At 50.5% G+C, this 13,199-nt stretch overlaps 2 protein-coding genes across 9 annotated transcripts in view; one reads left to right on the top strand and one right to left on the bottom strand.

Annotated features, from left to right (window-relative positions):
• Gse1 (Gse1 coiled-coil protein) overlaps positions 1–3,037 on the top strand; it is a 332,612-nt gene extending 329,575 nt beyond the window's left edge. For all 8 annotated transcript variants that reach the window (XM_060391873.1, XM_060391874.1, XM_060391875.1 and 5 more), the window contains one exon: positions 19–3,037. In XM_060391873.1, the coding sequence (XP_060247856.1) occupies positions 19–153 (135 nt within the window). In that variant the 3' untranslated portion in view covers positions 154–3,037. The remainder of the gene's footprint in view (positions 1–18) is intronic.
• Gins2 (GINS complex subunit 2) lies at positions 3,038–12,689 on the bottom strand. Its single transcript, XM_021641515.2, has 5 exons — positions 12,422–12,689; positions 12,220–12,334; positions 8,153–8,252; positions 3,832–3,958; positions 3,038–3,529 (listed from the first exon to the last, which is right to left on the bottom strand). The coding sequence occupies exons 1-5, from the start codon at positions 12,509–12,511 to the stop codon at positions 3,404–3,406; spliced, it is 558 nt and encodes a 185-aa protein (XP_021497190.1). The 5' UTR covers positions 12,512–12,689; the 3' UTR covers positions 3,038–3,403.
• Between the last annotated feature and the right edge of the window lie 510 nt (positions 12,690–13,199).

Below are 13,199 nucleotides of genomic sequence, written 5' to 3'. Positions count from 1 at the left end.
CGTGCATCTTCTCCCCAGGAGCTTCGGAGTCAGAAACAGAAGATGGTCTCAGAACGGGAGAGGCTCCAGGCGGAGCTGGACCACCTACGGAAGTGCCTTGCCCTGCCCACCATGCACTGGCCGAGGGGCTACTTTAAGGGATATCCAAGGTGACGGTTTCCCTTGCACTAGGCTGAACCTATAGTATAGAAATATTATCTATTTTATTACCTTGAATATTTAATATTTTTCACTGGGAGGTTTGAAGCTTACAAATTGAGAACGTGCCATGCATGAAGCGAAGGATTCCAGGCTCCAGAGAGGATTGTCGCCTTGACGCCAATGTAACCGAGTCACCTGTCTCAGCTAAGACACTCAGTTTCTCTTTCCGATGGCGGCTTTGTCCCTTCTTCCCCACGCCATTCTTGTTCTCCGACACTGATACCCACCGTGCACGTGGCTGAGAGCCAGCTGGTTGTTTCTGGTGTTGCTGTGCCACGAGAGCCCAGCTTGCTCCGGGGGTTAACCTCTTCCTCCCAGGAGACTAACACGCTGAGAAGTCTGGGTGTATAAGCAAAGGGCTCACAATCAGTCCAGTCACCTTCTTGCGCCATCATCAAAGCCACCAGTCCTAGGAGGACACAAGCTAGTCAAGGCTTCTCCCTGGAACAGCGCTTAGGAAGAGGCAAACCCACACCGAAGGTACCTTGTCTTCCTTGGGGAAGATGCATGGAACTGTCTGCAGATGGCCCACCCACTGGATTGCTACCACCGTGTGTGGCGTTTTCATACAAACGTACATTTTGAGAGAAAAGTCAAAGGTGCTTCAGCCTTGTACTGTGTATATATTAAAAAAGAAAACAAAAGTTTTGTATGTTTTTATTACTTTAATTATTGTTATAAAAAGCCTGCCATTTTTAATATGTGGTTTGGGGAATTTTGTTTGTTTTTCCTGTTTGGGGGTTTCCTTTGTTTTTTCATTTTCGTTTTTTTTTTGTTTTGTTTTGTTTTCCTGGTTAAAAAGAAAAAAGAAAAAAAACAACAACAAACCCTTGCTTTTAGTGTTTGTACTGCTGCTGGTCAGGACACAAAATGCTCAAGTTTTAGAAGGTAGAAGGGCTCCCCCGTGCAGCATCTCACACGGCAGGGCTGAGGGGTGCCTGGGGCTGGTCTGCAGTCCGGGCCATGAGTCCCCATGTGCAGCAGGAGCCTGAGCTAGAGGAGCTGAGCTCCTGGGACAGGCAACAGCTGTGGCAGAAAGCTCAGCCCGGAGGGATCTCCTTTCCCAGTTCCAACTCAGCCCAGGCTGACCAACTTGAAAGAGAGCCTCTTCCTGCCAGAGCTTGTGGCTGTCGTCCATCAGAGTGGGTGGGGGGGACCAAGCCTACCCTTGGCCCTGTGGCCACCATACTCGATGGCTGTACAGAGCACCTTGCTGGCAGTCTCATTCTCCCCTGCCCCCATCCTCCCAACACACACTCACACACCCAATTTTCTTTGCCTGCTTGCCAAGAATCTTCTAGTTGTTACCAAACCCAGACAAGAGAATGCCACCAGTATTGTCAGCAGTCAGCGAAGCACCTTCCTCAGCCCAGGACAGAGCTCGAGCCACTGCTGGAGCCTCTGGTGACGGTCACAGGTGAACAGAGGCTGCATGCCCTGGGACAGAGCATTACTTAACTTCCTGATTAAACGCTGCTTGCGCTCAGGCCTTGGTGCTCCTCTCCTAGGCTAACTCCACACTGATGACTGGAAGCTTTTGCTAATCTGCTTGGTAATGGCTTTGGGGAAAGGCCCCATGACTTATGAAAGACACATAATCCCTTCCCTCATTGCACAGGCATTCCCCTGGCTGAGTATGTGACCCAAAGCAAGTGAAACCGTCCCAGGTCAGCCTTGGGGCACAAGCTGATCCACTGACCCAGCGATGCCTATGTCCCTTCCAAATGCCCTTGCCTGCCCTGGAGCTCCACGTCTAGCATCTCTGCCTGTGGGGATCTGAACATCCCCGTGCTCATAAGTAAAGTGACAATCAGAACCAGGTATAAAGCCAGTAAAGTGGCAGGTGAGTATGCCACTCAGACTACACTTGTGGCTTTCCCATCCCACGGACAGATGAGGCTGAAAACACAGTATCCACCCCCTACCGCATCTTTCCAACTTTTCCCCGCTGCAAATCTGCTCTAGTATGGACTTTAAAATTGGCATGTAAATGAGAATCCTGGTCCTTGACCATGTCTTCCCACTCCACCTCCAAGTGATGGCTGCAATCTGTCCTGGCTGGGAATTCAGGCTTGTCCTGGTGTTTGGTCCCATGGCTCCATGTTTGAGCAGCTCTTTAAAAAAACATTTGTTTCATATAATTAGAGTCCAACTGATAAGACCTGCCATCATCCGGACAAGTGACAGAGAGGACGGTCCACTCTTCAGTACATGGCAATCTTAAAGCCCCAACTAGCACCATCACACCAGACTGTACCATTAGGGGATCCAGAGTATTACAAGGAGCCTTGCCCTGACAGTGGGGAGCTACAGCCATGCTCACAGCACTGCCAACTCTCAACCCTTTAAGCTGAATCGCAAAGTAGATGCCTCCCACCCCTGCCCTCAGATGCCCAGGACCCAGCATGGAGATGGCCCGCACAGCAGGCTCAGCACCTCTGAGGTGTGCATTAGCCACTTAGCAGCAGTCTGTTCTCTCTCAAAGTACGCAGCTTTGACTTCACTACTTGCTGTAGCCTGTCCCCACTGGCTGATCCAGTGCTTAACTTCAACCCTAGAGGCTGCCTTCACGTGAGGAGGCATCTCACTGGTTTTGTACTTGTGTGTACCCTCTGCCTCACTGCTGGGGCAGTGGACCCAGACCAGGCAGGGGGAAGGACAGGTGCCTCGGTCACTCTGGGGGCAGTTTAGATGCTGTGAAATTAAACCCATTCTAAGTGTACTTGTTTGAATTAACTGTATTGTAATATTATTTGTTGAATGTAGTAATTAGGTATTTATGAATATATTGCTGTAATTTCTGACAACATCCCAAAAATAAAATCTTCCTAAATCATTTTAAGAGAAAATCTTTTTATATTAGCACCAGTCCCAAGCCTCAGGTGCATACAGCTTGAAGACACTGAGCTGAGCTCAACAGGCCCAGACACTCACTGTGCGTAACATGCAGAAGACTCCATGGTTGTTAAGAGAAATATAGGCTGAAGTCTCGTTTTCTTTCCGAAGAGAAAAGCTGGTGGGTTCTACTTGATTAAAGCTGAGCTTCCAGTATGGCTGAGTTCTCACAAAGATGAGTAGCAAACTCACCGCTTTCTCTAGTGTTCCATACCCTCTTTCCACCATCACAAACTTCCAGAGCTGAGTGCCTGTCATATCCAGAACTTGGGATGCCAGCAGATGTCTGCACAGCACAGGCCTCTGGCTAGAAGTCCTGAGACTGAGTGCTCTCAGAGGGCTGCAGGTTTGTGCGGAGTTTGTACATGTGATTGAGGGCCTGGGTGAGGAAGGCCCCACTGGTGTTGATCTCCATCAAGGTCAAGTTATCCAGCTGAAACAAAATGTAAGCGAGCAGAGAAGTTTTGACCTTAAGAAAAAACTAAACCTCACTGAACAGACAGTGAGTTGTTTGTTCCTGGGTGCTGAAGATGAAGCCCAGTACCTGCGGACTCTAGGCGAGCTCTCTAACAGGAGCCATTCCCCAAGGCCCCATGAGCTACTACCACTCAAAGCAGTTTCAAATCTCTGTTTACATGGTTGAGCAGGCAGGATGCCCTGACAACTCCCTGGAAACATTCACACTGGCTGGCAGTGCCCGCTGGCACCAGGTGGGGACAAGAGAGCCATGCCTACCTTGGCATGTGCCTCCTGCTGCCGCACAAAGCTGTCAGCAGACACTCGAAGCTTGGCCATGCGTGTGTCCCATAGATCTTTGATCAGTGTCCGGATGGTGTCTGCTTTGGGAATGTTGTCAGAAGCACTGAATAGACAGAGGCAAAAATAGATAGAGGCACTCGGTAAGCTTACACAGCAAGGCAGAAGTGGCTGCTTCAAAACCGCAGCGTAGGGGCAGGACAAACAACTCAGCAGTTAGTGCTTGCTGCCACTGTCGGCATCCATCAGGCAGTTCACAATTGCTTATACCAAGGATATTTGATGCATTCTCGCCTCTATGGACCTCTGACCAAGTGTGGCAAACACAGCCACATCCATACATGCACATAAACCTTTAAAAACAAAGCTTGAGACACGTATGGTAGCACATGACTGTAACCCTAGTACTCAGAAGGCTAAAGCCAAGAGAATCAGAAGTTCAAGGCTGGGATACATAGACAAAGGGGAAAGAAAAGGCTTAATAAATAAGCCTTTCACAGACTTGAGTGCTGGGCTCTGTTCTTTCATGAGGATTAGGATGTCGGCAGGTAGGCTTAGCACTCAGGTGTTTTCATTAATGCTCACTGTCCATGGCCAACGGCTACACAGAATGACCAATCTGACAGTGAAATACTAAAAGCCAGGAGTGGTGAGTATAATCCCAGCACCTGGGATGCTGAGACAGGAGACTACCTGGACAAGCACTTGGGGAAGCAGAGGCAGGTGGATCTCTGAGGATCTCTGAGTTCAAGGCCAGCCTAGTCTACAAATCGAGTCTAGGACTACTCAGAGAAACTGTCTCGAAAATAATAATAATAATAATAATAACAAAAACACATTGAGAGGCTAGAGGCAGCTCAGCAGTAAGTCTTGCAAAGCACCCGATCAGTTCCCAGAAACCTACAGGGGTGGCTAACAATCACCTGTGACTCCAGCAGATCCAATACCCACTTTTTGTCTCCTTGGGCGCTGCACCTACATGTGCACACACCCTCACAGACACAAGCACATACATGTGTAACTCCAAGAGTACTGGGAAGTCGGGCAGGTGGGACACTCCCTTCAGGGGACAATATCCTGAGCTGTGCAACTATTCAAGTTGGTACTGAGGCTGGCTCAGGACAGCAGATCTCTGGTTTTTACCGTTGACATAGGCTTACGACGCATCACCACCAAGAAGAGGACAAGCTCTGTGCTGAGCCCTTTAAGTTGGTACTTTTGGTCTCACAAGGGCTGAGAGCCGGGACTGCCACTGGGGAGCACAGGTTTCAAAACCACAAAGCAGAGGGCAGTCAAAGCAGCCGTGGCTACAAAGTTTAAGGTCAACGGTGTGCAACAACTTTCCTTCATGACGTACTTGAAGCCACCCTTTAAAGGGAGAGGGTCACACAAGACAGGCAGACTCATGCATCCATCACTAGGTACCCTGGGCTGGGCTAGAGCCTCCCGTGGCAGGCAGCCCAGGAGTGGCAGGCAGGTGCTAGAATGTGTGCCGTGAACTGAGCTGTGAACACAGCGTGTAGAGCTCATGCTCTGAACAGAAGAATCAAGAACAGAGAACTCCGGATCCTCATCAAGTGAACTACAGAACAAAGGAAAACTGGGTCCCTGGACCACCAAGATGACTCAGCATGTGAAGGTGTTTGTGGCTAACTCTGACAACCTCAATCCAGTGTCTGGGACCCCATGAGAGGAGAGAACCCACTCCTGAAAGTTGTCCTCTGACCTCTATATGCATGTCATGTCGATGCATGTGCCCTCAAAAGGAAGGTTTTTAAATTTTTTTCATCATCCATCCATTCATTTTTCTAGACAGGGTTTCTCTGTGTACCTCTCATTATCCTAGAACTCACACTGTAGGCCAGGCTGGCCTCAAACTCAAGATTCCCCTACCTTTGCCCCCAAGTGCTGGGATTAAAGTCTGTGCCACCACCACCTGGCTAAAAAATGTTTAACTGGGTTTCTCAGCCAAATATCACAGTAAGGTTTCACTTCGTTTTTGCTGTTTAAAAGACAGGATCTCACTGTATAGCCCTGGGTGGCCTGGAACTCCTAAAGTAGACGAAACTGGAACTCAGAGATCCATCTGCCTTCTCCCCAAACTTGACTCAGAGCTAGCACCCCTGGATAACAATATGGTTCTATGCATAATACCCAGAAAATCAAGAAAAAGAGTGTCCTCTCTACCAGTAGCACCAGCCTGGTTCTCAGTCATGCATAGAAATCCTCTCCTTTCCCAGCACCCCCCTGCCCTCGTCTCTCTCAGATCCCTGAGGACACCAGCTCCCTAGGCCTCCCCTCCCCATCACCACAGAATCCATGCCTCCATGGCCCATTGTGTGCCCACATCAATTCTCACCCCTCAAGCGCACAGTCACAGAACCTTATAGCTCCTCCTCCTCTGCTGCCCTCTCCCTGCTTCTTCAGACATTCTGCCACTCTGCTCAAGCCCTTAAATGCCTTCTCTGGCCTCACCAGGCCTCATGCAGCAGTTTAACGACCAGTTCAGAGGGTCACATTGTTCCCTACCCAAATGGGAACTCAGACCCACACAACCATGCTTAGAGCACTAAGTGTATTGCTGGGAGAAGGAATTGGTGACCTACAGCTTTCCATCTCTCTTGGGTTCATCTCTGGAAGGAGCAGTGACACAGCTCCCTACTGCTGCCCAGCTGCTCCGAGGAGACAGCACAGTTCTGGCTTTGAGCCAGTTCTGCTCCTGAGCCAGCAGAAAGGTGGAGTGTTCAGCTGGACGCTCCTCGGTAAGTTAGGTCTGAGCACCTCCTGCTTCTGCTCGACAAACCTGCGTGAGGCCTGTGTAGGGATCGTCCCTCTGGTATAGGTGCATGATGGCACAGCCAGATGGAAGTCTACAAAACTGCACTGTGGCAAATGCCGGAGCAGAGCTTTGCAGACACTAGGAGGCCAGAAGAACGGGGGCAGGAGGACTGCTAAAGCCCGGAGTTCACAACCAGGGTAGGCAATATAGCAATATATAGGTTTGATATAGACCCCATATCAAACAAACAAACCTGTTGTGCAGTAGACAGACCACTAGGACCGTAAACCTACAGACTCTGAGCAAACGAGAGCTGAAAAAGAGGGGGGCAGAAGCACCTGCCAGTTGTGACAGCTAGGAGCACCCTGACTTGACGCTAGGAAGGCTAAGGGCTGCCGACAGGACAGCACCAGGCAGCCTGGCATGAAGAGTGCACCAGAAGACAGAACTGGGACAGATGTGGATGCACAGATTCAGGGCTTGCCATGCACATTTATCTCTACAGCGCAGGACCAAGACCCACGTGACACTGTAGTAGACGTAAACATGTTTTTGTTTTGAGCCCAGGTGTGGGATGTGGGACTGATTCAGATAGTCCACAGCAGCAAACTATTTGCCTCACGCAGGCTGAGAGGGGCTTTTTGCCAGCTGCAGATGGTTTAAATCTGAGACTCTGAGAAGGAATAAAGGTCAGAGCCCAGAGAGTATTGAGGGTAACCAAGGAAGAAGGCTGCTGGTGCTTGCCCCCTGCTGCTCCCAGTAGCTGTTGATGCAGCATGACAAGAAGTTGGAGATATCCTGAAACAAAGATGGGATCTGCCCAAGGAACTCAATGACCCTGACCAGCAGGAAGTAGCTAAGGAAAACCACCCCCTTCTCCCCACTAACCTCCTTTCTCTCCTACCTGGTATTGGGGTGTTGGAAGGAACCGGGTGGAGAAGGGAGAAAGAGACCTAAAAAACCCAAATGGGGGCTGGAGAGATGGCTCAGCGGTTAAGAGCACTGGCTGTTCTTCCAAAGGTCTTGAGTTCAATTCCCACCAACCACATAGTGGCTCACAACCATCTATAATGAGATCTGGTGCCCTCTTCGGGCATGCAAGGATACATGCAGGCGGAATACTGTATAAATAATAAATCTTAAAAAAAAAAAGTTTAAAGAGCCAGCACCTACATGAGGCCCAAGGCTACTCCTGTGATAGACACAGGGAACCCAGATCTAGATACGTGCAGGCAAAGTTGGATTAAACAAAGCAGTGCACTTCCAGAAAAGGCTGCTGCTGGATTGCCAGCGGCCACACTGAGACCCAGTGACAAGTGATTGGCCTGAAGTGTAAGAGTCCAAGGAGGGGAGAGAAGGCACAGAAGAGAGCAGAGATGGCCTCGGCACCCTGCACGGAGACACCTCCTCCAGGTCACCTATATGAGAACCCCCGGGGGCTGGGCCAGCTGGAAATGGGTAGCAAAGGAGGACGAGAACCCGAGTCCACAGAGGGATGCACTGTCCCATGTGCTGACTCACTGATTCAGCAAGAGTTTGGTGATCTCCATGTAGTGCGGACTGGGCACTGGGGTGAACGTCTCCTCCTTCCGCTCCTCATCTCGCATCTGTTCCAATTTCTCTGAAACATAGAGGTCAGTATGTTTCACCACCACCATCACTTTTTATTTGATTGGTTTTTCAAGACAAGGTTTCTCTGTGTATCCTTGGCTGTCCTGGCACTTGCTCTGTAAGCCAGGCTGACCTCAAACTTAGAAATCCACCTGCTTCTGCCTCCAGAGTGCTGGGATTAAAGGCCTGTATCACTTACTCCTGGATGAGGAAATATTTTTAATCTTACAGTCTGACCAGGTATTGCATTCATAGCCAACAAGCAAGTGCACTGCACAAAAATAACGTGGGGTGTTCCTATCATGGGCTAGATGGCTCAAAGCCTCACAAACACCTTAGAGAGGACTGTCACCACTACGCATGAACTTTCTTCTGACCTAACTGCCCTCTACTCATGCCTGAAGCTAGTTCCCTGTGACCTCTCAGTACTGGGGGCCAAAGCTAAGATATCCTCTCCACACCTTAGGCTCCCACTTTACCATCTTGCCCTGCCCAGTCGGAGACCCAGCATACCTGCAGGACTTCCCCAACTCCTGACTTTATGTCCCACTGTTCACATGACTTCCTTAAGAAAGCTGGCCCTGACCATGTCCTGGGCCTTCTCTACTCTGTGCTTTGCCAACGTCAGAGAACAGTGAGGCCATCTAAGAAGAGCTAAGCCTCCAGCCCCAGGTGGGCGTCAGCCTGAGTGCCAGCTCTCCTCTTCTGTCCTCCACAGCTCCTACTCCCTTGAAAGCACACCCAGGTCAGCAGCAAGCAGCCTCACCCTACCCCTGTAACAGCAGGGCTTTGCTTCCTCCTGCAGCACCTGATGCTGGGCAGGCAGCTCAACAATGAACTGAGGCCCTGCATGGAGTCATTTTATTTTCTACCATTTGAATCAGATTACAGAACACATCCGTTCAGTGTCTCCACCAATCAGAAAGACTGGCGACGCCAAACCTCCGGCCAGGATGTGGGACAGTGTGATCTCATCTCCATTTCTGTGGGAATCTAATGTTTCAACACTCAGAAGGACTCGTCGGCAGTTTCTTATAACTTAAGTGTTACCTGTCCTCTAGCCCAACAAGTTCCTAACAGGAGGTATCTATTTACCTAAGAAAAGAAAGTGGCATAGCACACACACCTGTGACCCAGCAACATGGGCAGTAGAGGCAGGAAGATCGGCAGTTCAAACCCATTCCCAGCTACACAGCAAGTAAGCAGCGCCTGGGCTACATGAGACCCTGTCTCAATAAACCAAAGAGAAATACCTATCTACAGAAAGACCCAGACAAGAAAACTCTAACAGTCTTATTCAAAGCAGTAAAAAAATGGAAAGTAACCTGAGGACTAGAGAGATGGCTCCGTAGATAAAGACACCTGTCCCCAAGCCTGTTGATGGTAGCCACGGGAGGAACCAACCCCTCAAGTCTTCCTCTGCACACACATGTGCAGACACACAAACACAGTAATGAATGGGGGGGGTAGGGGTGTTTCAAGACAGGGTTTCTCTGTGTAACAGAGTCCTGGCCAGCCTCAAGCTCAGAGATCCACCTGCCTCTGCCTACCTGAGTGCTGGGAAGCCTGGCCCACAATAATGAGTTTTAAAACTAGAAAATAAGGGGCTGGACAGATGGTTCAGCAGTTAAGAGTACCTGCTGCTCTTGCAGAGGACCTGGGTTTGGATCCCAGCACTCACTTGGCAGCCCATAACCACCCCAGTTCCAGGGGATCAGATATCCTCTTCCGGGCCCTGAAGGTACACACATGCATGCATACAAAACACCTATACATAGACAATAAAAAATATTGAAAAATGGGAAGTAGTCAAATATCCACTTGCAGGATGGGTGAGCTGCTACAGCGTACTCATGCAAGGGGACACCTAGGAGGGTGATGACCCATGTGGCCACAGGGCCAACTGTAAATCACAAGAAGCCAGAGAAGCATGGCACATGACATCATTCTCTCCACATGAAGTCCCAGGGCAGACAGGCCTCATGCAGTGTCTGACTGCTCCTCACTGTGTGGCAAAAGTACAGAACTCTACATACCTTCTCTCTAACCTTGGGCCTGGGCCAGCTGAAACTGATAATGGGCCTAATGGATCAGGCCTGGTAGGGCTAACGATGCCCCTCAAGGCACAGGAACTGGGTCCCCCAGTTTCAGGACTATCAGAGTCATTGCCCTTTTACACAGGGAACAAGAGATCCAAATGTGAGAGGTCTGAGTGACTGGCCTAGTTTGCTATCCTCTGACATGATGAACACCATGACCAAAACCAATTTGGGGATGAAAAGGTTTATTTGGCTTAGTGATCAAAGTCCACCATGAGGAAAGTCAGGGCAGGGCTCAAACAGGACCCACAAGGGAAGGCTGTTTATCGGCTTACTCAGCTTTCTTATACAGCCCAGGACTACCTGCCCAGAGATGGGCTAGCCCCTCCTCCATACATCAATTAGCAATCAAGAAAACGCCCCACAAATATGCCCACAGACCAATCTAATGGAAGTGATTTCTCCACTGCAGGCTTATGTTCCTAAGTGTGTCAAGTTGACAGCAAAATTAGCCATGACTGAGCCTTAGCTTCTAGGCCTTCTCAGGCGACACCAGGCAAGCTCACTGTGGGGTTTTCAAACTCTCATGATGCATACACCCCCTCCCCCACAAGAAAAATGAGAGAAAAGGTCAGGACAGAGCCTGTCTGTGCCTTCGATACATGACTGTCTTCATTTTTTTCTAACATCTTTAATCTTCCACACACACTTCTACTCAAATCACACAAACAGCTTTTAACAAAAAGTTAAGGAACCATCAATTCAATTCCAGATTTTCATCCTCCTCCCTCCTCCTAAAAACAATCCCTCAATCAATTCCCAGGACCATAATTTACGCAGCCACTATTCTGTGCCAATGGTTCTGCCAATTTCTGACTGTCCACATAAACAGAATCATATACTCCAGTATTTTGTGCCTAAATTTGTTTTGTCTTTGTTTTCCAAGACAGGGTTTCTCTGTGCAGCCCTGGATGTCCTGGACTCACTTTGTAGACCAGGCTGGCCTCAAACTCACAGAGATCTGCCTGCCTCTGCCTCCCAAATGCTGGGACTACAGGCGTGTGCCACCGAGCCTGGCTTGTGCCTAACTTTTTAAAAGGTTATTTTCAAGGTTCATCCACCTTGTAGCATGTGTCAGAAGCCCATTCCTTCTGAATAATATTCCACTGTAGGGTGACTGTCCTAATTTGCTTTTCTGTTCCTATGAAAAGCCAAATTGTGGAGGAAAGGGTTTATCTGGCCTGGTCACAGTTCGTGCTCAAGCAGGAACAGAAACAAGAACCACAGAGGAAGGCTGCTTACCGGCTTGCCTGTCTTCTTACACAACTCAACACCACTGTCTAAGGATGCCACCACCCAGAGTGGGCTAGCCTCTGCCATATCAATCATTAGCCAAGAAAATCGCCCCACAGAGATGCTCTCAGGCCAGTCTAATTTTTCAACTGAGTTTTCTTACCAGCTGAGTTGCATTTGTATCAGTTTGACAAAACTAACAAAGCACAGAGATTCAATTTTCACACAGTCTTTTTAACAGAATTTCCCAACATGCTAGCGGATACTCAATTAAAAACAAAAACAAAACACAATGTAGCCCAGGCCGTCCTGGAACCCCCTCTGTAGACCAGGCTGGCCTCTAACTCAGACATCCTCCTGCCTCTGCCTCCTGAATGCTGGGGATTAAAGGCGTGCAACATCACCGCCGGCTCCGCTCCATTTCTAAATTAAAACGTATTATTATTGTATGTAGTCGAGTGCATCCGGAAGTCAGAGGAAAACAGGCAGTTAAATGACTAAAATCCAAATAGGCACTAGAAGTGTCACACGCTACACACCAACGAGCCACTAGAACAGCTACCGACGTCCGCTGTCTGCGAACCCGCGACCGAGGTAGGAGGCATGTCCAGCTACATCCCGCCCACCCTGCCCAGGAATGCTCACCCACATCCATCCACTCTGGAGGCAGCAGACGGCACTTCTGTCTCTGCTTCAGGTTAATGGCCAGCCACAGGGGCACGTCCACAGGTAAGCCGGGGTTGAAGGGCCCCAGGTCCCCCTGCAAGGACAACGCCGAGTTCAGGTGGAAACGAGCAGCGACCCGTCCGTGACCCCGCGGCCGCAGCCCCGTCCCACCCCGCCTCACCCCTATCAGGTAGATCTTGTCCAGACTGAAGTTCGGGATGATGGTCACCAGCTCCTTCTCGGCCAAGAACTCCACCTCGGCCGCGTCCATGACGGAGAGGGCGCGCTCCAGGCCCGTGGCCGCCCCTCCGTGTCTCAGAGGCTGCGCCTCAGCGGCTGTTTTCCCGCCACCGCGCGGGGGCCCGCCCCCCTACCGGAAGGCGATCTGAGGCGGCCCTATAGAAACATCGCACCCTTCGCAGCCGCAGAACGTCGCAGTTGGTACGAGCCCGCGGATTGGTCAGCCAGAGCGAGGCTGCCCACCGGCCCCGCCCTTCTATGGCCTGCCAGTGCCGGTTCCTGTCTGCGGTCTCCTGAGTTTCAACTATTCCCCTGACGGCCCCGCCCCTGTTACGTCGCAACCCTCTCCAGGCCCCGCCTCTGACCCCGTAACCTCTTCTTCATTGGTTTCCGGCTCTGTCCCCTCCCTCCAGCCGCACATGACTCCGCCTCTTGCTCGCATACCGCACTCACGGCCCCGCCCCTACATCCTCTAGTTCTGCACGACTCCGCCTCCTGACCCGCCCCTTTCCTTCGACCACGCCCCTCCCGCGCCCGCCCCATCCTCTGCTCGCCTACAGGAGGCGGTTCTTCTGTAGCTAGATGTCCCTTTGCGGGACCCTGGCAGGCTTGCCTGCCTCCGCATAGGTTTGGGCCGAGTCTTCACCTGCGCTAAGCGTAGCTCCAGGTCCCAGTCCGTACAGACGCCATCATGGGGGAAGGGTCTCCCCTTTGATTTT

Source organism: Meriones unguiculatus, chromosome 10 (assembly GCF_030254825.1).
Source record: "Meriones unguiculatus strain TT.TT164.6M chromosome 10, Bangor_MerUng_6.1, whole genome shotgun sequence".
NCBI classification, from domain to species: Eukaryota; Metazoa; Chordata; class Mammalia; order Rodentia; family Muridae; genus Meriones; species Meriones unguiculatus.
The sequence above is the reverse complement of the archived record's forward strand: the minus strand, read 5'-3'. Positions and strand labels throughout refer to the sequence as shown.